Source organism: Pituophis catenifer, unplaced genomic scaffold (assembly GCF_029215685.1).
Source record: "Pituophis catenifer annectens isolate HBS135680 unplaced genomic scaffold, rPitCat1.0.hap2 SCAF_13, whole genome shotgun sequence".
NCBI classification, from domain to species: Eukaryota; Metazoa; Chordata; class Lepidosauria; order Squamata; family Colubridae; genus Pituophis; species Pituophis catenifer.
In genome coordinates this window covers 22,978,022-23,005,638 of record NW_027256893.1, presented here as the reverse complement: position 1 = coordinate 23,005,638, position 27,617 = coordinate 22,978,022, and the positions used below count along the sequence as shown (strand labels likewise).

The following is a 27,617-nucleotide window of genomic DNA, read 5'->3' as shown; positions in this document are numbered from 1 at the left end:
CACACTGGGCCTTTTTAAAATTCCTGAAATCTTTTTTTTTTTTTTTAAATTAGATTTATATGCCGCCCTTCTCCGGAGACTCAGGGCGGCTTACAATGCGTTAAGCAATAGCCTTCATACTTTTGTATATTTATACAAAGTCAGCTTATTGCCCCCACAAACTGGGTCCTCAATTTACCTACCTTAGAAAGGATGGAAGGCTGAGTCAACCTTGAGCCTGGGGAGATTCGAACTTGCAATAATTGCAGACAGCTGAATGTTAATAACAGGCTTTTAGTCTGTTGAGCTATCCAGACTCCTGGATAGCTTTAAAATAGCAACAGGCCAGTTTTCTCTAGGCAGAAGACTGAAAAATAAGACCTTTTCCATAAAAATGATTGTAATTCTCTGTGTGCATTTAGTATTTCTGAAACATTCTACATCTAAAGAAAAACATGTTTTTCTTTCTTTCTTTCTCTCTCTTACATTCTTCTCTCCTGATTTATCACATCTATCGGTCCAGATATTTAGCAAGCTGTTCTTAGCCATATTTTTCCAAAACATTTTTTAAACGGGAGAAGAAGGGTTGAAAGAAAGAAAAACGGTCAAATATGCCCATTCTTTATCACCAGAGGATAGAAGTTTGGAGAACAAACACGGAAGGTATTAATGGTATGTGCAGAAATTAAAGGAATTTTTTGGGAAGGGGAACAGCATATCTCAAATCTGCGGTTTTGCTGGGAAAGCGAGCTATGAGCCCAGATGCAAATATTCCCTCATCCAATTAAAAATGGCAAAGGATTACTCACAAGGCTGCAAACTACAATAACAAATCAAAAGGAAAGATTTATATCCTTCTGTCTTTCCCAGAATCACCACTTTCCAGATGCTTAAAAGTGATATGAAGCAATATTATTATCATTTTTGGCCAACCCAAGTCAAGAATACTTTAATGATGAGCCCTTAAGCATAATACTTTATGCTGCATACTTCACAGTTGTCTGGATGCTCCTGTGACTGTAATTGATGGAAAACATGGCTAGATTAAAAATGTTCTTCAAGAAAGTGAAAAGCCAGTGTCTTAAGCGTTGTGAGGTGATGTATATTAAAATCTATCCGACTCTCAACTAAGTCACAAGAAATCAATATGTGCTGCTAGGCTGCCCTTTATATCATCATCATCATCATCATCATCATCATCATCATCATCATCATCATCATTTAATGACCCCATAATCCCTTGCGGGGTGGTGTCTGGGCAACTGAATGGAGCTAGCAGAGTGGTTTAATGGCCGGATGCCCTTCCTGTCACCAATGCGGAGTTTTGTTCAGCAGATACAGTATATTCTCAGTGTGCCCAGAGAGAGATATCTGCCTCTGCCTAGGATCGAACTCATAGCCTCTTGGTTGTGAGGTGAGAGCTCCACCTCTAGGCTACCGCACCACTCCCTAGGCTTTCCTTTATATAGTGCCTGCTATTTTAACTGGAGGCTTTTTCACCATTTTTACAGTAAAGTTGAAAATATCTTTTCTACTTAGGATGGTCTTCAGCAGAGAGCTAGTTTGGTCTAGTGGTGAAGGCAGAAAGTTAGAAATTGGGAGAGTATGAATTCTAGTCCTGTCTAGCACGAAAGCCAGCTGGGTGACTTTGAGCCAATCGCCAGGTGATGTTGAGTTCTAGTCCCGCTTTAGGCATGAAAGCCAGCTGGATGACTTTGAGCCAATCATCAGGTGATGTTGAGTTCTAGTCCCACCTTAGGCATGAAAGCCAGCTGGGTGACTTTGAGCCAATCACCAGGAGACTGTGAATTCTAGTCCCACCTTAGGCATGAAAACCAGCTGGATGACTTTGGGCTAATGACTCTCTCAGCCCCAGGAAGAAAGTTATTTTTAAGGATTTTGGATGGAGCTCTGTGTATTTCAATAAACACCTATTATTTAATAATGTTTTTTAAGTGCTTGTACTTTACTGTATTACATTTTAATATAGTAATATTTTCACAATGTGTGAATTCTTCTGGTTGATCAAATCAATCAATCAATCAATCAATCAATCAATCAATCAATCAATCAATCAATCAAAGCTAATTTCTCTTCTCCAAAATTCTTTGAACGTATCCATAAATACATTCACAAACTCTTGGCTGTTGTTTTGTGCTCAGCCTGGTCCATAGGATCAATGCTTGCGTTTATGCTAATTTTTTTTAAGAGCTCCATCTTTTTCCCCCCAGTTTAAAACTTCTGTTTCTTGCAAATTGCTCCAGCAGAGGTATCGCGGACCATCCTACCTACAAAGACAAGAACCAATTTGAGAGATCTTCCTGAACGACTAATTGACGGTCTTGAGAAGAAAAAGGAAAAGGAAAAGAAAAAAGCTTCAGGGACATTTTCAATCTGGAGGGGCAAATCACAGTGAGAGTAACCTTATTGAAACGTTTCCTAGGGATGTACTCGAACGGCTTCCTGAGATGATAATTGGAGTCATCTGGCTTAATTGAGCACTACTTTTGACAATTAACTCTGAGTTTTTCCTCAGAAAAAAAGAAAAGAAAATCATATGAGACACACTTAAAAGAATGAGTGAAACAAGGTTCAAATTATATGAGTTCGGGGTTAGTTGCATGTAAGAGTACATTTCTACTTATTCAAACATCATTGCTGAATATTCAAAACCATGCAGGCCACGAGATGAAGGAGCATAAACTGGTTTAGAGACCAAGGAAATTATCTCCTTTTGATCAAGAGATTTATTTTAGGGGCTCCATCAGACCTATGTTTTGGTCACCACACCATAAAAAAGATGTTGAGACTCTAGAAAAAGTGCAGGGAAGAGCAACCAGGATGATTAGGGGATTGGAGGCTAAAACATACGATGAATGGTTAGAGGAACTAGGCATGGCTAGTCTATTGAAGAGAAGGACCAGGGGAGACATGAGAGCAGTCTTCCAATATTTGAGGGGCTGCCATAGAGAGGAGGGAGGGGGTCAAGCTATTTTCTAAGGCACCTGAAGGCCAGACAAGGAATAATGGATGGAAACTGAACAAGGAGAGATTCAACCTGGAAATTAGGAGAAAGTTCCTGATAGTGAGAACAATCAACCCATGGAACAGCTTGCCTCCAGAAGTTGTGGGAGCTTCATCACTAGAAGTTTTCAAGAAGAGACTGGACTTCCATCTGTCAAAAATGGTGTAAGGTCTGATAGGGTGGGGGGGTTGGACCTACAAGGTCCCTTCCAACTCTGTTAATCTGTATCTGCATATTTTAAGGACCTATGCTAATCTCTTTCAGCGTTTGGCTTCCAGGAGCTTACCAAAAGGCAAGTGTCATCACCAGCTAGTAGTTTTGAAAATGGTACACACATTTTAGACTCAACATTGCTGGACCAGAAGGTGGGAAAAAGAGAGGGCTCAGCTGTTCATGTGGACTTCCATGATCCATCAGCTTGATGCTGTCTTCTTTGTAGGTCAAGTTGAAGTAGAGGCGATGTAGAGCTGTAACCTTGTGCATCCACATATCATCCTTGCTATTATTACTAAATCTCGTTGGGAAACTGAAATTAAATGCTGAAGCCCAGAAGAGGAAGATGGCCACCAATAAGGAGAGCATGGCAGGACTGTGCATCAAATCAGGGGCCTGGTGGCTCAGCATTACAGGGGCCTGGTGGTGCAGCAGATTGATAGCATTGTGATTAACACCAGCTGTCTGCAATTACTGCTAGTTCGAATCTCCCCAGGCTCAAGGTTGACTCAGCCTTCCATCCTTTCCAAGGTAGGTAAATTGAGGACCCAGTTTGTGGGGGCAATAAGCTGACTTTGTATAAAATATACAAAAGTATGAAGGCTATTGCTTAACGCATTGTAAGCCGCCCTGAGTCTCCGGAGAAGGGCAGCATATAAATCAAATTTAAAAAAAAAATCAAAAAAGGTGCTTCAGAGTTGGTAAGAACATTAATGTATCACCTCTCTGCAACTCTTTAAACGAGCCGCATCCTTTCCCAAGATTGTCTGGTTGCTGCTCATCACTCCATCATGATATCTGGAAAATTAGCTTTTGGTTTAAAGAATTGCAGGCAATTCCCACATAGACTAGAGCAATTAATTGCTTTTGAATACAAGATCCTTCCCAACCCTGTCCAGAAGTGCTCCTATATTCGTCAATGGGTGCCTGAAAGTTTCAAATCTCTCCTGCTGTCTGTCTTGAGAAATTGACCTCGATCTGTAGACCATTCTTGATCACAACAGTTGTCTGATATATCTATTTAGCTCTAAGGAGGGCAGTCTGTTTAGTTACTAATGAGATGGTCAATGATGGGAATTCAATCTCCAATTGTAGAGGTGAAAGCTGTAAGCTTTGTAATGGAACTACAGTCTTGACTATAATTGGACAAAGAAAACATTGATCGACCTTAGAACTCATGAATACATAGAGTATGGAATGGAATTGGTAATGAGGATGATGGATTAATTTATATGGTATCATCCACAGAAGATACCACTCTACAATATATATATATATATATATATAAGAGAACAGTTTCTTGGTACCTATTCAAAAAATGGCACAAGACAGGACGAAGGACATATCATAGAATCATAGGGCTGAAAGGGACTTTGGAGGTCCAACCCTCTGCTCGAGCAGGAGATCCTATATCATTTCAGACAAATGGTTTTCCAGTCTCTTTTTGAAAGCCTTCAGTGATGGAGCACCCATAACTTCTGACGGCAAGCTATTCCATTGGTTAACTCCTCTCACCATTAGGAAATTTCTCCCAGGTTGCTTCTCTCCTTGGTTAGTTTCCAACCGTTGTTTCTTGTCTTGCCTTTTGGTGCTTTGGAAAACAGTTTGACCCCCCCCATCTTTCTAGACGTCTTTGTAGATGAATTCATGGACACATTTCCTTCAAAATATGGTTCGAAGTGTGGGAGGCTGTGTCTCTGTTTTTAACTCACGGCAAAAATACAATAGGTGAAGATGTGTACAGGTTTCTAGGTTGTTACAGCAGTGTTGGGAACAACCTGTTAAGATGCACGATTATCTGGTGTCCTTCATTGGCACATGAAGGGTGTTTTAATGCACTTGGCTTCCTTATGCTAAAATTCTATTTCCTCCCTTTTGAGTATTTTAAAAGCCTTTCATTGTATTTCAGATGAATGCTTATTGCATTTTAGATATGCTTTATTGTACTTGATGACACAGAGATGTTAGATAGTTGCAGTGATTGTGGAATCAATGAAAAAAGGCAAATTAAAGCAGTTGCAAAAAGGATTTGGCACAATTGCATTAGAATACTCAGGATCATTGAAATAAGTTATCTAAGTTTTTTTTCTTGCTATCTAAATTTAAGCATGTACACGGGCAGTAGTTATGAGATAATGTGTCTGTTTTATGACTTTTCATTCCTCATTTTTGCAAATCTACCTAATGCAATTCACTGAATATATTATTTTTAATCCATTAAACCTTCTTAGTGCAAAATCCTACCCATTTCTGTTCATTTTTTTCCCTCTCATGCTTTTGCTTTTTACAAACAGATGCCCGTGACAGATAATTTTGTCTTTATTTTCATGAATATACATCTTTTTATGCATATTTCCCCTCCCTTAATAAACTTTCTTTTGACAAATTATGCTGCAAGAAATCCCGAAACATTTGAACAATCATGTTTCAATTTATGTATTGCTTAAAATTCAAAACGAGCTGAGTTTACCTCCAACCGTGAACTAAATAAAATGCTCTCCTCACCCCTAATGAGCAGACACATCAAAGGAGAAGGAGAAAGTGGGTTACAGCTATCCAAAATAACCCTACAGGAAATTATTCAGTTTGCCAAGTTAAATGTGGAAAAACAATGGAAAACTGAGAGCTAAAAATGATTAAACTCCAATCAGGGTGCAAGCTACAGTCTGAACAAGAAAAAAAGATTGCCTTAAATATTGGCCACCACTGATTCCAAAGGAGTAAAAGAGAAGTAATTTTTGACATGGTCACAAAAGCTCTAAAGCACCAGGTCCCATAAAACTGATTGCTGGTTTTACTGAATGAGACCCTTGGGTAAGTGCAATCTTTCATTGTCCTAAGAGGTGGCAATGCAGATGTGCACATATAATAACAGAGTTGGAAGGGACCTTGGAGGTCTTCTAGTCCAACCCCCTGCTTAGGCAGAAAATCCTACACCACTTCAGACAAATGGTTACCAAACATCTTCTTAAAAACTTCCAGTGTTGGAGCATCCACAACTTCTGGAGGCAAGTTGTTCCACTGATTAATTGTTCTAACTGTCAGGAAATTTCTCCTTAGTTCTATGTTGCTTCTCTCCTTGATGAGTTTCCACCCATTGCTTCTTGTCCTGCCTTCTGGTGCTTTGAAGAATAGCTTGACTCCCTCTTCTTTGTGGCAGCCCCTGAGATATTGGAATCCTGCTATCATGTCTCCCCTAGTCCTTCTTTTCATTAAACTAGACATATATTAAACTAGACATACTGTACATATTGCCATGGGTTTTGTCAGAATTGGTTATGGCTAGTCTAGTGAAGAGAAGGACTAGGGGTGAGATGATAGCCGTGTTCCAATATCGGAGGGGCTGCCACAAAGAAGAGGGGAGTCAACCTATTCGGCAAAGCACCTGAAGGCAGGACAAGAAGCAATGGTTGGAAACTAATCAAGGAGAGAAGCAACATAGAACTAAGGAAAAATTTCCTAACAGCGAGAACAATTAACCAATGGAATGACCTGCCTTCAGAAGTTGTAGGTGCTCCATCACCAGATGCTTTTAAGAGAAGACTGGACAGCCACTTGTCTGGAATGGTATAGGATCTCCTACTTGAGCAGAGGATTGGATTAGAACTCCAACTGGCCATATTTATCAGAAGCTGAAGTCTGCAAGCATTTTTCAGTCATTCATCCGACCACTCTTCACGATGAAAATGAACAATTAGTGCAGGAGAATGTGTCGAAGGGAGAAACAATGGAAGAGATTTATGCCATAGGGATGCGTTCTACAAAAAAGACTTTTGTGATTTTTTTTTAACCCTACTGAATGAAAGGCACGTTGGAATCAAGGGAACTTAAGACCATTTGTGCTTTTTCCGCTATGATAAGACTCTGTCCATACAAATGTATTGGGAGATGGACTATAGATTGAGCCTTGTTTCCTATTGTGGGAGTGATTTAAACGCTCAGAAGAGTGATTGTGCAGGGATAGCGCAATCCATATCTCGTCTCTTTCAGTGTGTGTCTGATATCAGCTGGAGGCCATTTAAAGCGTTGGTGTGACTGTTTACGTGAAGTGGCACCAGTTTTATCTCTCACAACCATGTGCTCTCTTGCCAGCTTTACCAATGGCGCCGTCAGCCTAACAGCCTGAGAAGGCATTCTTGAAAGATTATCTTGTTTCTCCAACTTTAGGGAAGAAAGGAAAAAAAAAAAAAACTAACCCAGAAGGGAGAGATTGTAGGGAAAAGAGAAGAAATGATCATGGTTTCATGTCGCTTGGAGGAATGTGTGTTCTTTTGAATTGCAACATCATATATGATAAAGAACTTATCCGACGATGTGGCAAGCTTTTGACGGAGCTTAAAAACCACAGGCAGAATTAAACGTTGGCCTGTTGAGATGTAGAAGCTTTTCCAAGACGCTCCAGATCCTTTTTTTCACATAGGAATCATTTGAATGGGAAACAAATTCATGCCCGAAGGGAAGAATTCAATCCTAACACGGTGTTGATCTATTTCTGTGGATGGGTATCCTACAGTGGACCTCAAAGATAAAAACACTTCTCTCGCCTTCATAGTATAGAAGCACTAATAACTATGTGTAATTTCGTTATCAATCTACTATCCAAAGTAATGGAATCCTTGAAATTCAAATGAATCAATTCAACTCAAATAAAATCAAGTAAAAGTTAGCTTGAGGAACATTGTCCAGGTTTTGCTTGAACAATGAATAGGAATCATGAAAAGAGGGGGCAGAATCAAGAAAGGAATTAGGCTAGAAACCTTACATGTCCAGAAACCAAGCCCCCTCTGAATTCTGTTAATTCTTACCTACCACCAGTTTAGTGCTGACTGTCAGTTGACCAGATTCTTGTGATCCGTTGAGCAATGGATCTTCTGAACTGGACCTTACGTGCGATCCTGATTCTTTCTTTGGATCTCAACTAGTAGTTTTAGTGTGAGGTGGCACTTTTACCCACATTTTAAAGAGGAAAATAAATAGTAACCACCCCACAGAGGCCTAAAACACCTCCCCAAGTCATACAATCCTATGGCTACCTCTGGATGCAAACATTTTCCTGCCTGATGAGGTCAGAATCTCCTCTCTAGGATCGCCAGAAGGGATCCAGGAGCCGGTTTGTACTGACTTGATCTCAACATGTTTACTAGGGAGTAAGCACCATTTAGAATACTTTTCTAAATGGTGTTCAGAAATGAATAGATTAACGCTTGCTATAAAGAAAGAACAAACTGAATATTATATGACATGGGAATTATTTTATGAATGGTTGGGAAACAAAAATAGAAGTTAGAAATAAATGGAGATCAGTGAAATATAGAAAACATGTTAAGCTAGAGAAGCAAACAATATGATGATTCTTATTATTTATTTGTTCAACTTGTATGCCGCCTTTCTCTGAAGGCTCAAGGCGGCTTACAATGTATTTAAAAACCATATATAAAAACATTAAAAATTAAAACATCTTACTAATATGACTATTAAGATTATGTTTAATATTATTAGTATATTCTTATTAGAAGATATGTTAAGAGGGAGAAATGAATAGATGTATTATGCTCACTATTATTATTATTATTGTAAGATTAGAGAATCAATATCAATGTAATGAATACTGTTGTAAATTTTGATTGTTATTGCACAGAGACATCTGTACCCAGACAACATGCTGTTTAATGGAAGATGGAATGTTTAAGTTAAAAAATAAAAAAGAATAATTTTTACAATGCTTATATAAATACCAAAGTCAGTAAGACCATACAGTATAGGATTCACTAAATTTTCCACATTTCCGCAGCGTAAAATCTTTCTTTGGACGTGGCATTTCAGAGGTTCTCTCCTGCTTAGTTAGTTGTGAGAGACAGATGCTCAGAAAATGGCCTTCTCCTTGGGGAGCCTCCTGCACTAAAATAGTCTCCCCTCCCCCTCCAAAAACTGAATTGGTGTGTCTGGCCTTTCAGTATTATTTTTGCTACTAGCACTGTGGTGTACTCTTTCAATCAATGTAATCTCTGGTGAGCTTGTGTTATTTTAACATTTTATGATCTTTTTTTTTCCTTGGTTATTTTTTGATGTGCATTTTTAATTGAACGGCGCTAGAGAATTGCTGCTTCTTTTTTAGAACAAAGAAACAACAGACTATTCAATGCTTTCAAGATTAGGAAGATAGATAGATGTATAGTCTTAACTCTTCTGGCTCTCTAGGAAAGATAAAGCTTTCCCTGTCCAGTCTTGTCCAACTCTAGAGCACAGTGCTTATCTTGTGTTTCTTGACTGAAGAAGCCAGCTTTGTCTAAAGACACTTCCAAGGTCATGTGGCCAGCATGACCATATGCTGAGGCGCACAGAACACTGTTACCTTCCCACCAAAGTGGTACCTATTTATCTACTCGCATTTTCATGCTTTTGAACTGCTAGGTTGGCAGGAACTGGAGCAAGGGACGGGAGCTCATCCCATCGCGCAATGCTTGAGTCTCGAACCCGGACTGTCAGCTTTCCAGCTGACAAGCTCAGCATCACTCTACAATATAGAATTCCAGGGATAGACCTTCAACACTTGTTGGTTATTGTCCCCATACATTGCTGCTTCTAGATGCTGATTTGCACCCTCTTTGTAATAAGGTCTGCCCCACAACCCTAAGCTCTAACCCTCATTGAACCCTAATCTTGATCTCTTGATTCCTCCAAAGGAGTTGAAACCCATGCCTTCCCCCAGAATGACTCAGCCCAGTGGTGGGTTTCAATTTTTTTTACTACCGGTTCTGTGGGTGTGGCTTGGTGGGCGTGGCAGGGGAAGGTTATTGTAAAATCTCCATTCCCTCCCCACTCCAGGGAAAGGTTACTGCAAAATCCCCATTTCCTCCTGATCAGCTGGGACTCGGGAGGCAGAGAATAGATGGGGGCAGAGCCAGTCAGAGGTGGTATTTACCGGTTCTCTGAACTACTCAAACTTTCCGCTACCAGTTCTCCAGAACTGGTCAGAACCTGCTGAAACCCACCTCTGACTCAGCCTTATGTTCTAGGTTTCATGTCATCTTCTTCTATAATTTTTTTTCTTTCTTCATAAATATACTGTGGATCATCCGCTCTTTAGAAAGACATTTTTGCTGGTAATTTATGGTCTTTCTGATGCCTAACAAAATGTACGATTGCATTTATACTCAGAAGCTATTTTCCAGAAATTGGACGACTTATTAAAAAGTTAATAAGCAAACACATCAACCCACCCACACCAATTGAATTTCAGGAGATATTTCTTCGATCACTGTCACATTATGGAAAGCAGTGGGATGGGAAACCACACACTCAAACATTTCAGCAGTTTCCTAACTGGAGTTAAATACAATTCTAATAGCAACTGCTACTAAAACGATTCTTCAAAGAAGACGAAGGAAACAGAGAGGGCATAATTAATCCCTTGGCGGTTATGCCAATGGATGTTGGGTTTCATCAGGTTCTCAGGTCTGCTTGAAGAAGCTGGTATCAGAGTATGAAATACATTTGGAGAATTGGTTTCATGACTCAGAGCTTATGGGAGCTCTGTGGAAAGACAGCTGGGGATCAGCTGCAAAGATAAGGGTAAGAAGAGCGAGCAACTCCTTGCTCGGTGCCACTGATTTTAGTTTACTTTCAGACATGCTTGGGAATCATAATGTATCACCCGCCATGCCCACGAGTTCATCGAAGACTGGGACTCAGAAATAACTCCAGCAACAGACACATCAACATAAAACCAGCCTATGAACTCCTCACAATCCAGATCAACTGCACAGCCAACCGGAGACAGCACTGACCCTCAACCAACCCATGCAAGCCACCCCCTCAGAACCAGCACTTCACCTCCAAATGGCCCTCACCTGAGGTAACCTTCCCATCACAAGGCCCCCCCACTTGAAGTGACCCATACCTGACCCATCACAAGAACCTCACCTGATGTGACCTCCCTATCACAAGACCTAATGACCACTCAAAGCCCTTACAAGCAGAAGAACGCCGGCACTGACATCCCCTAAACCAGGGGTCAGCAACCTGTGGCTCTAGAGCCACATGTGGCTCTTTCACCCCTCTGCTGCGGCTCCCTGTCACTCAAAATATGCGTCACAACCGCCAATGTGCGACACCTGCCTGCATGCGATTTATTGAGCTTTTCGACTCCCGGTAGGCCAACCATGGATAAATCAACTACATAGGCTAGTTTTGTGGCTGTTCAGGAACTAGTCAGGCACGAGAAGGATTTTGTGGCTCCCGGTGTTTTCTTTTCTGTGGGAATTGGGTCCAAATGGCTCTTTGAGTGTTTAAGGTTGCAGACCCCTACCCTAAACTCTACTGAAGATGTTACCTAGCCAGGTAATGAAATGTTCAGAAACCAACCCACAAGCTCGGAAAATGAACCTTCACTCTCCTCCTACACCCAAGCTACAGATATTCACCACTATTGCCAATGAGATATCATTCCTCAAACGGAATTTCAACCCTCCGAGGTCTTCTGGAAATGCAAACGTTTTCCTCACTCCATTTATGAATTATATCCCTCTATTGTTTTCATTTTGAATGTGAGTTTCACCTTGACTTTTGTAACACTACCCCTGGCAGTTACATGAGACAGGCCATTCTAGTGGATAAAATCATGGATTCAGAAGAAACGTTTTGGCATTTTTATACAAAGAGCGTGCCTTTTTTTTTTAATCCCTTGGCTGGATATTTGATATTTATCAAATATTTTGCCTTTCTGTGTGAGCACCGTTTCTGCTTTAAAGCTTGCAATATAAAAGGTGGCTTTGAAGGGCTATTTATTTATTTTTGTAAAAGGTTTTAAATATAGGATTAGTTAGACTACTGGCTGTTAGGGTTTAAGTCATAATGAAAATCTTTTCTAGCCTAGTGTTGGAAGGGACCTTGTAGTTGAACCCCTGTCCAAGCAGAAGACCCTACATCATTTTTGGCAAATGGCAGTCTCTTCTTGAAAGCTCCCAGGGATGAAGCTCCCACAACTTCTGAAGGCAACTTCCGTTCCATGGGTTGATTGTTCTCATTGTCAGAAAATTTCTCCTTATTTCCAGGTTGAATCTCTCCTTGATCTGTTTCCATCCATTAGCATGAAGCTGATCACAGTCATCTGGTAGAAGCCACCATGATGTCATGATATGCCCGGCATTGTCGCACAAAGGATAGAAACGGCATAATAGTGTCATTTAGGGATGGTGTTCTGGTGCTTGTGTCTTGTGCGTCATCCCCCAAATGATACAACATAATTGTGTCATTCAGGGATGATGCTATGGTGTGTGTGGCATTTCTTGCCCCAAGGGATGAGAAAGGATAGAGATAGAAATAGAGATAGAGAAGATAGAGATAGATAGATGGGTATTTATTTATTTATTTATTTTATTAGTCATATTTCTATGCCGCCCACTCTCTGAGGATTCTGGGCGGCTTACACCAAAGACCGTATACTAAATAGCATATTGCCCCCAACAATCTGAGTCCTCATTTTACCCACCTCGGAAGGATGGAAGGATGAATCAACCTTGAGCCGGTGAGATTTGATCTGCTGATCTGCTGAACTAGCAGTCAGCTAAAGTAGCTGCAGTACTGCACTCTAACCACTGCGTCACCTCGGGTAGGTAGATAGATGATATCTATCTATCTATCTATCTATCTATCTATCTATCTATCTATCTAGATAAATGGATGGATGGATGGATGGATGGATAGATATGATAGATAGATAGATAGATAGATAGATAGATAGATAGATAGATAGAAATAGATGTAGAAATAAAGAAAGAAAAATACCATGTTTCCCCCAAAATAAGACATCCCCTGATAATAAGCCCAATCAGGCTTTTGAGTGCATGTGCTAAAATAAGCCCACCCCAAAAATATTTAACTGCATGCGCGGCCAGTCCCCACCATTTTCTCTGGTTAGGGTTAGGGAGACAGAGCTGGAAATCAGGTAAGACTGATTTTGCTCCATGTGCCCCAAAATAATAAGACCTCCCTGAAAATAAGACCAAGTGCTTATTTTGGGGTTCAAAAAAATTTAAGATAGGGTTTTATTTTTGGGGAAACACGGGTATATATATATATATATATATATACAGAGAGAGAGAGAGAGAGAGAGAGAGAGAGAGAGAAACAGATATAGAGATAAAGCTAGAGAGAGAGAAATAGAGCCAGATAGAGTCCTCCAAGTATTTGCTGCCAATTTGATTATTTAATCAATTAGGCACGCTTCAAAGCCATAATCAGCATTTCCCGTCTTTTGCTGGAGAAAGACTCAGTCACCCTGCTTTCCAAGAATCAAAGTTGCAGTCATATATTTACATAAATAATTAAAACTCCAGAAGCACAGTAGGTAATAAAAATATATTGCCACAATAAAATATGAAAGCAAAGAGCACTGCTTTAATTAAAAATCACCACTGTAGTGCAGTAAACAACTTACTTGTATTTGGTTCTGGAGTCAAAACTATTCTAATCTCTGAACTTGTTGAGCCTGAAGTGAAACAACATACCTTGAAGGATCTTTCCACCGAGATAAATTTTTCAAGCCGGTAAATATGTTTAATTAAGACTTACTGTTAATAATGGATTTTTCAGAATTAGGCTGTTCTTTAATTTCCCAGGGTAGAAACTGTTATTGCATTTGGCCTTGAAGTTCTCACTGACACACACATACACGCACACAAATATCAAAAAGTTCTGATTAGAATTTCAGAGTTGGCAAACAGGCAGGCAAAATTAAACTCTGATGCAATCTCGGATTAAGAAATCAGAGTTCAGGATTAACTATTAATCTGGATTAAAAAGTGAAATTATAAATGGTTTGCAACCTACTAGGGTTGCTTTCTTTGGCCTTATTTTAAGGAAAATAGCACCTACACAATAAATTGAAATTAAGATTAATTTAATCGAGTCCCAACTCTATATTAACACAAGATGGAACTCAGGAAGCTGGGAAAAAATTGCAACATGACGCTGTTTGGTCATGTTCCTTAGGACAATCCACCTTGACCTTTGAATCAAATTTATTTTGCAGTGAAGCTAGACACACAACACTATAAGAGAAGATGCTTGCAGGAAAGAATTGCCTTGTCAATACTTCCACCAACACTGGACAGGGCAAGCCACTAGTATATAAAATGAGAGCAAACCCTACTCCCTACTAGCACTGATAATGCTACCTAGTTGGGTCATGAAATGTCTGCAAGAAAACAACCAAGCTCAGAGAGTACCAAGGACCCCTCAGTTCAACCCTGAGCTACGCATTTTCTCTTCCAGTGGTGGGTTTCGCTTACCTTTGTTACCAGTTTGTTCGCACTCACACTCTCACTTCACTCACGCACACACCACTTCTGCATATGCACAGAGCACATTTGATGATGGGTGGGCAGAGCCTCCCACTACTGCTGCTACCAGTTCGCCTGAACTGGGGTGAACTGGTAGCAACCAACCAGTGTTCTTTTCTATCAATTCTTAATTTCTTTTATATTCCCACCACTTCTCTCCGATTCTACTCATGGCTTTAACAATATTCCTTTGAAAGTGGGATCTCTCCAAGCCTCGTGAACTTGTTTTTCATGTTTCATTGCTCCTTTTTCAGCCCGAGGCAAGCAAAACATTATGTCTAGGGAACGAACGGGAAAAAAGTCTCATTCCAATCTTGGTGGTACAAGCTGGTCTAAGCAATGTCATGATCCTTGAGATGTTTCTTTCAGCTGCTGCCCCATTGTTATTCAAGGTGGCTAACCCTGTGAAGATTTCAGCTCATGGTAGAAAGCCAAGGAGATTTCTGTCTTGCTCTCTGGCTGGGCTAAATGATTTGCAAAGCTAATGAGCATTTCTGATTTTCCACGACTACTGGCTGCAATTTTGCATTTGCAACAAAATCATGAAAAAGGGTGGGTGGGGAAAAAAACAGGACAGAATGAGAAGAAGATCTGAAATTGGTAACAGCTTTAGAATGATATAAAGAGCTAGGGTGAGAGAGAAGTTCCCTGCGGATGGGTCCTAGTCCGAAAGAATAAATCTCTGTGTCAGGTTCCAATTAATGTACCCATCACAAATTGAACTCCGAGGCATTTCACTTCCTCAAAGAACAAATTTATTTAGATACATCATATTTGCACGAACTGGTGGACAGCCAGTGCTAAAGGTTCCCGCGCTTTCCACCCTACTTAAAGTAAGAGTTTCTCATTTTTTCCAAAACAATATGTCAATCTGGTCCCAGTGACCGATCCAGATTGGATTGTGCAACATTATCCTGGGACATATATATTCACCTTCATTTGGATTCCCTAGTTCCCTAGTTTTCAAACATAAGGCAGTGGCCAAATGTCACAACCCATACTCTTCCTCGGAGGTGTGACCAACATTTAACAGATTTAACAGATTGCTTTTGAAACTGCTCAAGACACAGGATCAGTGGTGGGTTTCAAAATTTTTTACTACCAGTTCTGTGGGCGTGGTTTGGTGGGCATGACATGGCTTTGTGGGTGTGGCTTGGTGGGCATGGCTTGGTGGGCATGGCAGGGGAAGGATACTGTAAAATCTCCATTTCCACCCCACTCCAGGGGAAGGATATTGCAAAATCCCCATTTCCTCCCAATCAGCTGGGACTCGGGAGGCAGAGAATAGATGGGGCAGGGCCAGTCAGAATTTTTACTACTGGTTCTCCGAACTACACAAAATTTCTGCTACCGGTTCTCCAGAACTGGTCAGAACCTGTTGCAACCCATCTCTGCACAGGATGTTGGTTATTTGGGATGGGGTTCACTGTTTTGGAAAACAAATTCAAGAAATAGTAATAGTGGTAGTATTAGTAAAAGTAAAAGTAATTAAAAGGAGATTTCAACATCTTCTACTCACCTTATAGTTTGATGCTGCAAAGTGTCTGGATCAGTGGCATTAACTGTTAAGACAACACTTCCAATGGGGATGTTCTCTAGTTTGGTGACCACCATTGGATTAGGGTGGAAAATGGGCCCCTCATTAACATCTAGAACTGTGATCTGAACAGTTGCTGTGGAGCTGGTGTCATACAGGACATCTGGAACCAAGAGATCTTCATTTTCTACTTTGATCAGGAGCGTGTGGAAGGCTGAGATCTCATAATCCAAAGGCTGAAAGACACGAATGTATAGCATTGTCTGAATAGAATAGAATAGAATAGAATAGAATAGAATAGAATAGAATAGAATAGAATAGAATAGAATAGAATAGAATAGAATAGAAGAGTTGGGAGGGACCTTGGAGGTCCAACCCCCTGCTTAGACAGGAAACCCTACACCACTTCAGACAAATGGTTATCTAATCTCTTCTTTAAAACTTCCAGTGTTGGGGCATTCACAACCTGACAAACCTCTGACAAGCGAAATCAATGAGGGAAACCAGACTCCCTTAACAACCATGTGATTCATTTAATGATCACGGTGATTCATTTAACATCTTCGGCAAATGATTTGTAAAATTGGGCCTGACCCCCTTAACAACCGCCATACTTATTTTATGGGATTTCCAGTCCCAATTGTGGTCATAAATTTAGGTCTAACCTGTATTGTCGTTGGTTGAGAAAACTGAGAAGTGCACCATCGCTGGAGGTTTTTAAGAACGTTTGGACAACCATTTGTCCAATATGGTATAAGGACTCCTGCCTTGTCTAGGGGGTTGAACTAGAAGACCTCCAAGGTCCGTCCCTTCCGGTCCTATGAGTCTATGGTTCTAAGCAATGAGAATCAAGAGTATGTGGATACTGGGTACCATTGAAAGCAACTTTCCCCAGTGACATCAGTTGGCTGAGTTGATGGAACTCAACACATCTACAGTAAGAGGACATCAGTTGAAGAAGTCTGGCCCAGAAGAGTGAAGAACAATGAAATGAATGGATGAAGTTAGGTTCACAGTTTAGCTGCTAAAAGTTGGTGCCTTGCTCCTTTCTTACCTTGACAACTGACAACATCCCTTCATTGTTCTTTGCATTGGTGTGGATTTTGAAGCTCTGGGCTGGATTGCCATTGATGATGGTGTAAACTGCCTTCCATGCAGCTGTGGCTGGATCATCTCGATCTTCAACGGTTAGATTCACAATCACACCAGTGCTGCCTTCTTTCACGGTGGCTTGGAACTCAAAATTAAGAAAGAAAGAATGTTAGTACCGTTAAACAAATCACCACCAGCATTAGAATAAATCTGTATAAGGCGTTAAGAGCCGGAGTGGCACAGTGATTAGAGTGCAGTATTGCAGGCTAATCCTGCCGACTGCCAGCAGTTCGATTCTGACCATCTCAAGGTTGACTCAGCCTTCCAAGGTCAGTAAAATGAGGACCCAGATTGTTGTGGGCAATAGGCTGCCTCTGTAAACCACTTAGAGAGAGCTGTAAAGCACTATGATGTGGTGTCTAAGTGCTGTTGCTATTGATTATTCAAAGCACTCAAACAATGACTTGGATGAGATTCCAGAGTAAAGCTGAAATTCTACGGCTAATAAATAACACATCCCTGCTTTTGAAAGAGTACCGAAAAAGAAAACTGTGTCTAAAACTCGCTTTGAAACCTCCATCAAGCAATTTATTTCTCTTTTCCGTCTTCTGTAAATATAGAAATTCAGTAACAAGAATATAAAGCTACAGTACCTGAGAATGCAATGATCAGGAATAAAAGAAATATATTCAATGCATTTGAAAATGGGGTGTTTTAAAGGTAATCTACATTTAACTGCTCTTTTGCATGTGTGTGTGTTATAGTGTTCCTTTGTTCTTTTTGACCTGTGTGGATGAGAAGGTCTTCTGTATTGAAATAAGGGGAAATTATCTCAATTTTTATTTCCCATAATATCACATTCACTTTCTATTTCACTTTCTATTGAAAATACTCCATCAGGTTATGCTAAAATTTTATGGGAAAAAGATAATGCTGGAATTATTTAAGACAATGTTTTTTAACTTTGGCAACTTTAAGAGATGAGGACTTCAGCTCCCAGAATTCCCTAACTAGCATGTTTGCTAGATAGTTCTGGAAGTTGAAGTCTACTCATATTAAAGTCACCAAGGTTGAGAAACTCTGATTTAAGGGATAGATAGTAAGGGTGAATGAATCAGTCAAGATTCCATCTGTATTCAAAATCTGAAGGTAGCAACATCTACATTTGAGATTTAAGAAAAGACTCGACCATAGACCATGTAATCCAGGTACTACTTCACTTTCTAGTTGAATGGGATGAAAATAACAGGAATGGTCTACCTTTAGAAGATATTAAAACCCACACAGTTCCATCCAGGTGATTGAAGAGTTTCACAGCAATATCATTTTTCCAATATCTATCTCCCCTCCGCCTGCTTTCAGGCGGAGGAAGCAGAAATGAGAAAACGATAGCACAACAGAGTCGAATTGTCGAGGAAAAAAAATCTATAATGAAACAGTGCTAAACTAATGTAAAAAGTAGTACCTTATTCCTACCTGAATTGGAAAAAAAAAAAGAGTTTAAAAATAACTGGGTTTTATCTTGTTCCCGTTTTTAATAGCATTTTGTGATTTGAAATTTTGTTGCACTCTCCTGGGAGGGGGGTGTTCACTTGCTAATAATAATAATATAAATAAAGTATAAAGTAAAAGGTGGCTTATAATGATCCATCCTCAACATCATCATCTGATCAGGAGTGAGTTTTCAAGATTTTTATTATCGCTTGCCATCAAGTCCTTTTTGCTTGCAAATATATTTTAACATAGTGGGACACGGTGGCTCAGTGGCTAAGACGCTGAGCTTGTCAATCAAAAGGTCGGCAGTTCAGCGGTTCGAATCCCTAGTGCCGCGTAACAGAGTGAGCTCCCGTTACTTGTCCCAACTTCTGCCAACCTAGCAGTTCGAAAGCACGTAAAAAATGCAAGTAGAAAAATAGGGACCACCTTTGGTGGGAAGGTAACAGCATTCCGTGCACCTTTGGTGTTTAGTCATGCCAGCCACATGACCACGGAGACTTCTTTGGACAGCGCTGGCTCTTCGGCTTTGAAACGGAAATGAGCACCGCCCCCTAGAGTTGGGAATGACTAGCACATATGTGTGAGGGGAACCTTCACTTTTACCTTTATATTTTAACAACTATGTTCCACTATTAGAATTGAAGGTTCTTCCGACGACCAAACAATTTCTTGAAGAAACCAAAGAATGAAAAGCTCCTGATTCAGATTAACACACACACACACACACACACACACATCAAGGCTGGGCATGCTTTGAAAATGTTGTTTAAAAGGCATTTGGAATGCATAAGAGAGTGAGCAAAACATCTCTTTAAAGCAGCCGTGTCTCTTCCCAGGCTTCTAAACAAGCTTGGGAAAAAAAAAAGATTTGGTTGCTTTAAAAAGCCAAGTCATTAAAATAATCATAAAATGTGTGTGTTAATACAATGAGTCTGTTAATGTAGTGCTAGATCATATGAACTCCATGCTTCAAAACACCACGCAAACTTCAGCGCAGAACAGATGCTACACCCTATTTATAGTACACAAGTTGCAAAAAGTGGCTAGGCGGAATTGAGTCGACTCTCCAGTGACATTAGAGATGATTAGATCACACGTTAATTGATTGTATTAATCTTTAATATCTACACATCCCAAAGCACCACCAACTCAGGAGGATAAAATAGATGATAAAATAGATGCATTTAACCCCTTGCCATCAAGATCTGTCAAAAAGCTGTCATTCAGGCACAGAACATCTCATGTCCAACCTTCAGAAGATTTTTTAACTGGGTCACTGAATGTATACTTGTTCACCTGTCAGCCGAGAAGCTCTTTCTGTCAAGATGTGCCACTTAAATAATAGAACGATTCATTTCATATCAAGCAACCAGCAGCTCTGAGCAAAAAAAAATTCACACCTGTTTCAGATACACAAAGGCAACAGTGTGAAAATGAAAGATTGCCCATTTGAATCTGCATTTTGAGACCATTGGGCCGGAGTTAGGATGCGCGCAGGTCAAAATGGAAGTGTAGATGACCTGACCCTTCCTGTTCACCAAACTTTTGTCGATGCAAGCAATAAGCCTCAGTTTATGTATTCAGCTTCTCACACCAGGAGAAGTGGTGTGAGAGCTCACTTTGGGACCATTCCTTAGACCAGGGATCTGCAATCTTCAACACTCAAAGAGCCATTTGGACCCATTTCCCCCAGAAAAGAAAACACCGGGAGCCACAAAACCCTTCCCATGCCTGACTATTCCGTGAGCGGCCACAAAACTAGCATATGTAGTTGAATTAAACATTCTGTTTTCTTCTGAAACTTTTCTTTTCTTAGATTTATCCATGGTTGAAAAGCTCAATAAATTGCGTGCCGGTAGGTGTCGCACATTGGCGGTTGTGACTCATATTTTGAGTGACAGGGAGCCGCAGCAGAGGGGTGAAAGAGCCACATGTGGCTCCAGAGCCGCAGGTTGCTGACCCCTGCCCTAGACAAAGGGGGCAGCAGCTGCCTCTTCCAGCACATCTTGTGGAAGGAAAATGGGCTTGCATCTATTTAAAACAACTGTTTTGTTTGTTTCCAAGCAGAAATAAACAGCTAGAAGCCAAGGCAATGTTGCTCAAGGATCAACTGAACATCTCACATGAAATTTGAATCTAGAACAGGGGTCTCAAACTCAAGGCCTGTGGGCCGGATCCGGCCCACAGGGTGGTTAGATCTGGCCCATGGGGCTGCCCTGGAAGCAGTGAAGGACTGGCCCGCGTTGCCTCTGCCAGTGAAAATGGAGCTTGGGAGGGCGTGGCTGGGGTGGGCGTGGTCAGGCTGGGCATGACCATTTCGACATCCTGCAGTCCATGCATGGCCTTTCCAGGCTCTGTTTTTGCTGGCAGAGGGCTTCAGGAAGCCGATCGCAGCTGAAAACAGAGCCCGGGAGGGCCATGCGTGGGCTGCAGGATGTCAAAATGGTCATGCCCAGCCTGACCACGCCCACCCCAACCACACCCACTCGCCCCTGAGGTCAAACGCAACCCTGACGTGGCCCTCAATGAAATCGTGTTTGACGCCCCGATCTAGGATATATTTTTAAGGACAACTGCAATGAAGCCCAACAGCACCATTCCAAGCCTTTTTCTGTTGGTTTTCCTCTAATCCTGCACTCATTGTTGTTCAGTTGCTGAGTTGTTGAGGATCTCGACTCTTCAAGATCCCACCACTGTCTCCTGCCCAAATTCATAGTCATTGCTTTGATGACACTATCTAACCATTTCATCCTCCGCCGTTCCTTTCTCCTTTTGCCTTCAATCTTTCCCAACTTCCGGGTCTTTTCCAATGAGTCCTCTTTTCTCATTTGGCAGCCAAAGTATTTGAGTTTCAGCGTCAGTATCTGTTCTTCTGAAGAGCTACAAATTCAACTTGGTTTGGGACTATTTAAGTCCCTGCAGTGGCAGGACCAACCAGAAAAAGGTGTATTCCAGACTCTTCACAGGTCTTTACAGTAGTGGCCAAAATTGTGGGAACCTTTTGGGAAAAGTGGATTTTCTAAAACTAGCTAATAGCACCACTTTTTTTTTTTGGAGTAGTACCATACAATTATGTATCAATGGAAAGATAATTTAATCAAGAATGTAATTCAATAACTTTTATGAAGGATTTGCTATTAGAATAGTTGTTACAGTATAAAGAAGAAAAGTGAAACATGTAGAAAAAACGAGATATACAAAAATGATCCCTGTATCAGTTAATATTTAGTTGGGTACCCTTTAGAATGAATTAAGGCCTTACAACGTCTTCCCATGGAGTGAACCAAGTTTTTTTTTTAGTTCTGCAGCTGTTATAATGTGAAACCAAGATTGAATGATTGCTTCTATTAACTGAGTTTTATTGCTGGGTTGCTTCTGGATAACAAGTTTCTTTAGTCAGCTCTATAGATTTTCAATTGGGTTAAGGTCTGGGCTATTCCCAGGCCATTCCAGCAGTGGAATAGGATTATCTTGAAACTCAAAAAAAAAAAAAGTGGTGTTATTAGCCATCAAACCTCAAAAATACACTTTTCCCAAAAGGTTTCCACAATTTTGGCCACTACTGTATGTGACTCTCTAAGCCAACAGTACCTCAACCCGTCCAATATACTTCATGCTAACCAAAACCAGCCATTTCAGATTAGACACATCTGCCTTTGAGGCATGAGATTACAGAAACAGTTCTACTCCTTTTCAGAAGGAATTAATTTTTGCCTTATACTTCGTTGCTGATGCAGCTAAAAGAAAATAGTCCCTAACAGCAACAAAGAGAGCACAAGAAAAAACACAGTCTGGAATAATGAGAGCCAAAGCTTTCAACATTAAGGATTCCACATGCTGAAAATGCCAGTTGAACCGCCAAATTAAAATGCCTCGTCACTTTGCATAAATCTGAAAATCTCTTGCTTTTGTTCTCTCAGCTGAAAGATTTGGTCACAAAAGTCCTGTCACACTATGCATTTCCTCTCAGGAGGCTCATGGATGATACGACCTGGCAGTATAAATAAGAATACATTCAGCTCCTAAGAGGAAGCATTCAAAATGCCAAGAAATGTTACTGTTTTCTGGCCATTTTTGGTTACGGCGTGATCACTCTCTCCCTAACTCAGGGTTATTAGACTCAAGGCCCTTGGGCCAGATCTGGAAGTGAAGGGACATAATAATAATAGAACAGTTAGAATTAGTGAGACATAATAGTAGAGTCAGTAGAATTGGTTTGACTTGCTGTTTTGCTTCTGTAAGAATTGCTTTGCTAAGAATTGGAATTGCCTCTGCCATTTGCTTCTATCAGTGATCTCACCTCTGTGTTGTTTTTCTGTACCACTCTGTGCCTGGTGGATATCTCACCTCTGTTGCTAGCTGCTCAGTCCCACTGCCCCTGCTCCTTGCTGCACAGCCAATGCAGGGCTACAGGGAAGGCATGGGCCAGAGGCCCAGAATTGGGTATTAAGCTATTGGCTCTGAAGGTATAAAAGGATGCCATACCTTCCCCAAGGTGTGGCCTTTCCATATACAGTACATGTCTCTTTTGTATGTGTTTGGAATGGTTTTACCCAGTATTTTGTTTTTGGCCATAAATAAAATCGGTTTCTTTTTGCAAGCTTCGACTTGAGTCTCTCTCTTTGGCATTCTGGTGACTCAAGTACATTTTGGGACCTTACATTTCGAAGAATCCAGGAATAAAGTAAAATCATGCCGGTTTGAGTTTTACCCACTGGATTAGCTAATTGGATTCTAGGAAAAAAATATTAAATTCAATTAATTAAATTACCATCATTTAATACGTTGTCTTCCCCAAATGCCTCTCCTATGTATTTTTGGAAGCAAAGTGGCAACTGGGATACTGTTTGCCATATTCTGTCAGTTATTTAAGTTCCACCAAAGGAATTACAAAATTGTATCTGCACTATATTTTGTATCTATCCTACATTTTTGCACATTCTTCGATTCCCCCTGAACAATTACCTGGGTTTTTTGGTCAAACAGCAGCAGAAAATGAGTTGGTAATATGATCACTTTTTTTTTTTTGCTGTGATTTAATCAACCCACGTAAGTAAACTGGACTTGAATAAAACACGTTGGATAAATCACAATGCAAAAGAAATAGCAGCAAGCCAACATTTTATGCAAGTGACAAGTTGGGTGTCGTGATGTCATGATGCAAATACTGCCCTTTGTGTAGTTGCAAGCAACATTGTGAGTCATGTTTTCGGTATTGGCCTCCCTCCACCTGGTCACTCATGGCTGCCCATGATTATTGCATAGTCATAAAAAGCTTTTTGTTTGCAATGTAAGTCTAACTGTAAGCAATTAGTCTTATCTGTATTTATCTTAATATATCTTAATCTATTAGTTTAATTTTCAAAGTCTTAAAAATGAAAGAAAGAAGGGAAAAAGAGAAAGAAAGAAAAAAGGCGAAGAAAATAATAATAAAAAAGAATGAAAAAAGATACAGGTAGCCCTCACCTTACAACCACAACCGAGCTCAAAATTTCTGTTGCTAAGTGAAGTGAATTTAAGTGAATTCATACAGTTAAGTGAATTTTGTTCCATTTTAGGACCTTTCTTGACCCAATTGTTTTGAGTGAATCACTGCAGTTGTTAAGTTAGTAATATGGTTATTAAGTAAATCTGGCTTCCCTATCGACTTTGCTTGTCAGAAAGTCACAAAAGAGGATCATATGACCCCAGGACAGTGCAAACGTCATAAGTACGAATCAGTGGCCCAGCATCTGAATTTTAATCATGTGACCATGGGGATACTGCAGTGGTCATATGTGTGGGAAACCGTCATAAGTCACCTTTTTCAGAGCCGTTGTAACTTTGAACAGTCACTAAACAAACTGTTATAAGTCGAAGACTACCAGAATCCAGAGATTGGTCAAAGGCTAGCATATTGACCCAACTTTTGGCCAGGAGTTCCAAGAAGACTGAGATACTAATCTCCATTTCCAGGCCCTCCATTTCCAGGCCATTATTGTAGACAGAATTTATTTATTTTATTTATTTATTAAATTTTTATACCGCCCCCTCTCCCGAAGGACTCGGGGCGGTGAACAGCCAGAATTAAAAACACACAATACGAATATTAAAATACATTAAAACAAAATTAAATTATCTTAGGCTTCTCCAATTTAAAACCCCGTTACCCATAAATGAGAGACCAAATGGACTTTTTATCTCATAATACGCTGTATCCAACCTACTGAGAGCCCTGCAGCTATTACTGTATACCCAGTAACTGAACAAATCCACACAATCATTATATTTGTCTTCCTTCTGCAACAGGGAGATTCTTCTTCCAAAAAAGAGAAAGCAATTCCTGAACCAGTTGGGTATTTATTTCTGCAAACAGAGACTTATGCCGAATATTTGCCTTGATCTTGTTTTATGTGGGAGAATGACAGTTGGAGACCCGTGCCAGAAAATGAATACTGGCTTCTTCTTTGTCTGTGGGGAAGGCAAGAGAGAAGGGCTAATGGCCCATGCCTTTCGTTGCCCACGCGCAAGCTTGACATTTGCACAGGAAAAAACTTCTCTCCGAAAACTCATTTTTGCTCTTATGATTTTCTTAACTATCTTTTTGGAAAAACGTCTAGGCTGAGGAATAAACTCCTAACTCACTCCCAAGCAATGTTCTCCAAGCGAAGCTTTGATTTCCTTAACTCTATGTGTTGATTAAACCACTATTGTTTGGGCTGTCAGAGTCCCGCAATGGCAGAGTTCACATTACACCAGGGGTGGTATTAACTTACCTTTGGTACTGGTTTGCAAATGTGAATCTGTGCTCACGCTCACCTGCCTTGCTTGTGTGCAACACCTCCGTGCATGCTCAGGACCTTCTCCTTTACTTTTAAGATCAAATATCCTTTATGTTCTCTTGCTGTTGTTTTATTTTAAAGGAGAAAATCTCCGCTTTTGTAAAGAAATCTGTGGATTTTGATGCATTCCGATGAAATCCCTTCCCCAAATCTGTTCAACGCGTAATCCTTCGTTGGCCTTTCGATTCTGCCCATTGATCTCTGGGAAGGTTTGCATAAATTCACTGGCCAAAACCAAGATGTTTTTTGTCTAATCTGTTATCTTCTTAGTGCTCCCCTGGCAAATGGCTGCAGCTGCGCTGCGTTGGTTTGTTTTCGAAAATCATGGCTATTTGAAAACCCTTGATCCTCCCTCTGCCTTAGAGGTTTTGGAAAGGCTGAGTGATTTTTGTCACGCATGGAATGGGGGGTGGAAGGGGGGAGAGGAAGGAGAAACCAAGACAAAGGCTATAATGTCTCTCTCCCCCCCCCCACCCTCCAGAGGTAACATTGCTAAATCTATTCTCTCGGCTATAAATACACCGGTGATTTACTGCTAATGGAATTGGGTAAAACACGAGGGCTCTCCCTCACCTCTCTTCCCACATTTTCCTTTCAAATGCTCGCCTTTATTTGCAGAAGCCAACATTTATCGTGTTTCTTTAAGCTTTTGAGCTCTTGCGCTGGTTTGATATACAACTATGTACATTCGGCTGAACGATTGAAGATTACAGGCTTATATAAATAAGGGCAGAGGAAAGCATTCTATTTTTCTTGAAGGAAATATTGAAGGTGAGTGACGGTGGGCAGCAATCACATTCCCTGAAACCAAACATCTTCAGGAAAGTAGGGTTAGTCATCACTTTTCAAAATTAAGGCCACGGGGCCAAGAATTAGCAGAATCCACACACTCACTCTTCCCAGCGGATAATGGAACCGAATGTTCTTGAGATGTCTCTTGCTGTGGTCAACTCTGACATCTCTGGAAAATGTTCCCAGTGATCCAATATTTGAGGGGGTCCTACAAAGATGAGGGGCTCAACCTATTCTCCAGAGCTTCTGAAGGTAGGACAAGAAGCAATGGGTGGAAATGAATCAAAGAGAGAACCAACATAGAAGAAAGGAGAAATTTCCTAACAGAGAGAACAATCAAACAGTGGAATGGCTTGCCTTCAGAAGTTGTGGGTACTCCATCACTGGAGATTTTTAAGAAGAGATTGGACAACCATTTGTCTGAAATGGTATAGGGCAGTGATGGCGAACCTTTTTGGCACTCAGTGCCGAAAAGGGAGCACTTCATGCATGCTCGCTCTGTGCGCACACGCTCGTCAAGGCCAGCAACCAGGAAAAGGAGCAGCCCAAGGGGCATGCGTGTGCTGGATAAAGTACTTCTGGTTCCAATGCACGCCAGCCAGCAAGTCTTCCGCTTACTGCCGCATGTGTGCATGTGCTGATCAGCTGGTGGCCTGCATGCTCCCGGCCCACATGCTCATGCGTATGTGTGTCTGGCCAGATGCTTCCAGCCCCAGAGGAGGAATCCACAGTTCTGCATGGGGGGGGGAGAGGAAGTGTTTATATTGGACTTTTGAGATGGGAGGGGCCAGAACGAGGGGCAGCACCAATGAGAATTCTCCCTGCATGAGCATCATTGGTCTCCGGACAGAGTCCTTTTGGACTTCACCTGAAGGAGGAGAGACAGTTCTGGGGAGAGAGAGAAGCAGAGAAAGTGGGAGGGGGGATCTTGGCCTGAATAACCAACTGGGGCTTCTTCTCTGCATGGAACTCTTTCCTCCAGTGGGTGAAATCAAGGGAGACCCTGCCCGGAGACTGATGACACTGCAGAAGGGAGAATTCCCATTGGTCCTCCTTCTTTCTCGACACTCCCAATTCCAAAGTTCGAGGAAGCCCCATTCCTGGCTCACAGACCAGCTCTTCCAGTTTCCAGCACTGCTGCACACACAAAGTCCAGCTGATAGTTGCTTGCGCATGTGTGCCAGAAACCTGGAAGAGGAATGGGCGACACTGCGTGTGCCAGGCAACATGGCTCCATGTGCCACTTTGGGCACACGTGCCCTAGGTTCACCATCACAGGTATAGGGTTTCCTGCTTTGCAGGGGGTTTGTACTAGATGA

At 41.0% G+C, this 27,617-nt stretch overlaps 1 protein-coding gene across 1 annotated transcript in view; it reads right to left on the bottom strand.

Moving 5' to 3' along the window:
• The window catches only part of CDH13 (cadherin 13), a 443,006-nt gene that overhangs the window by 27,380 nt on the left and 388,009 nt on the right, over window positions 1–27,617 (bottom strand). The window contains exons 9-10 of the mRNA XM_070952954.1: window positions 17,151–17,333; window positions 16,079–16,332 (exon numbers count right to left, since the gene is read on the bottom strand). Coding sequence (XP_070809055.1) covers window positions 16,079–16,332; window positions 17,151–17,333 — 437 coding nt within the window. The remainder of the gene's footprint in view (window positions 1–16,078; window positions 16,333–17,150; window positions 17,334–27,617) is intronic.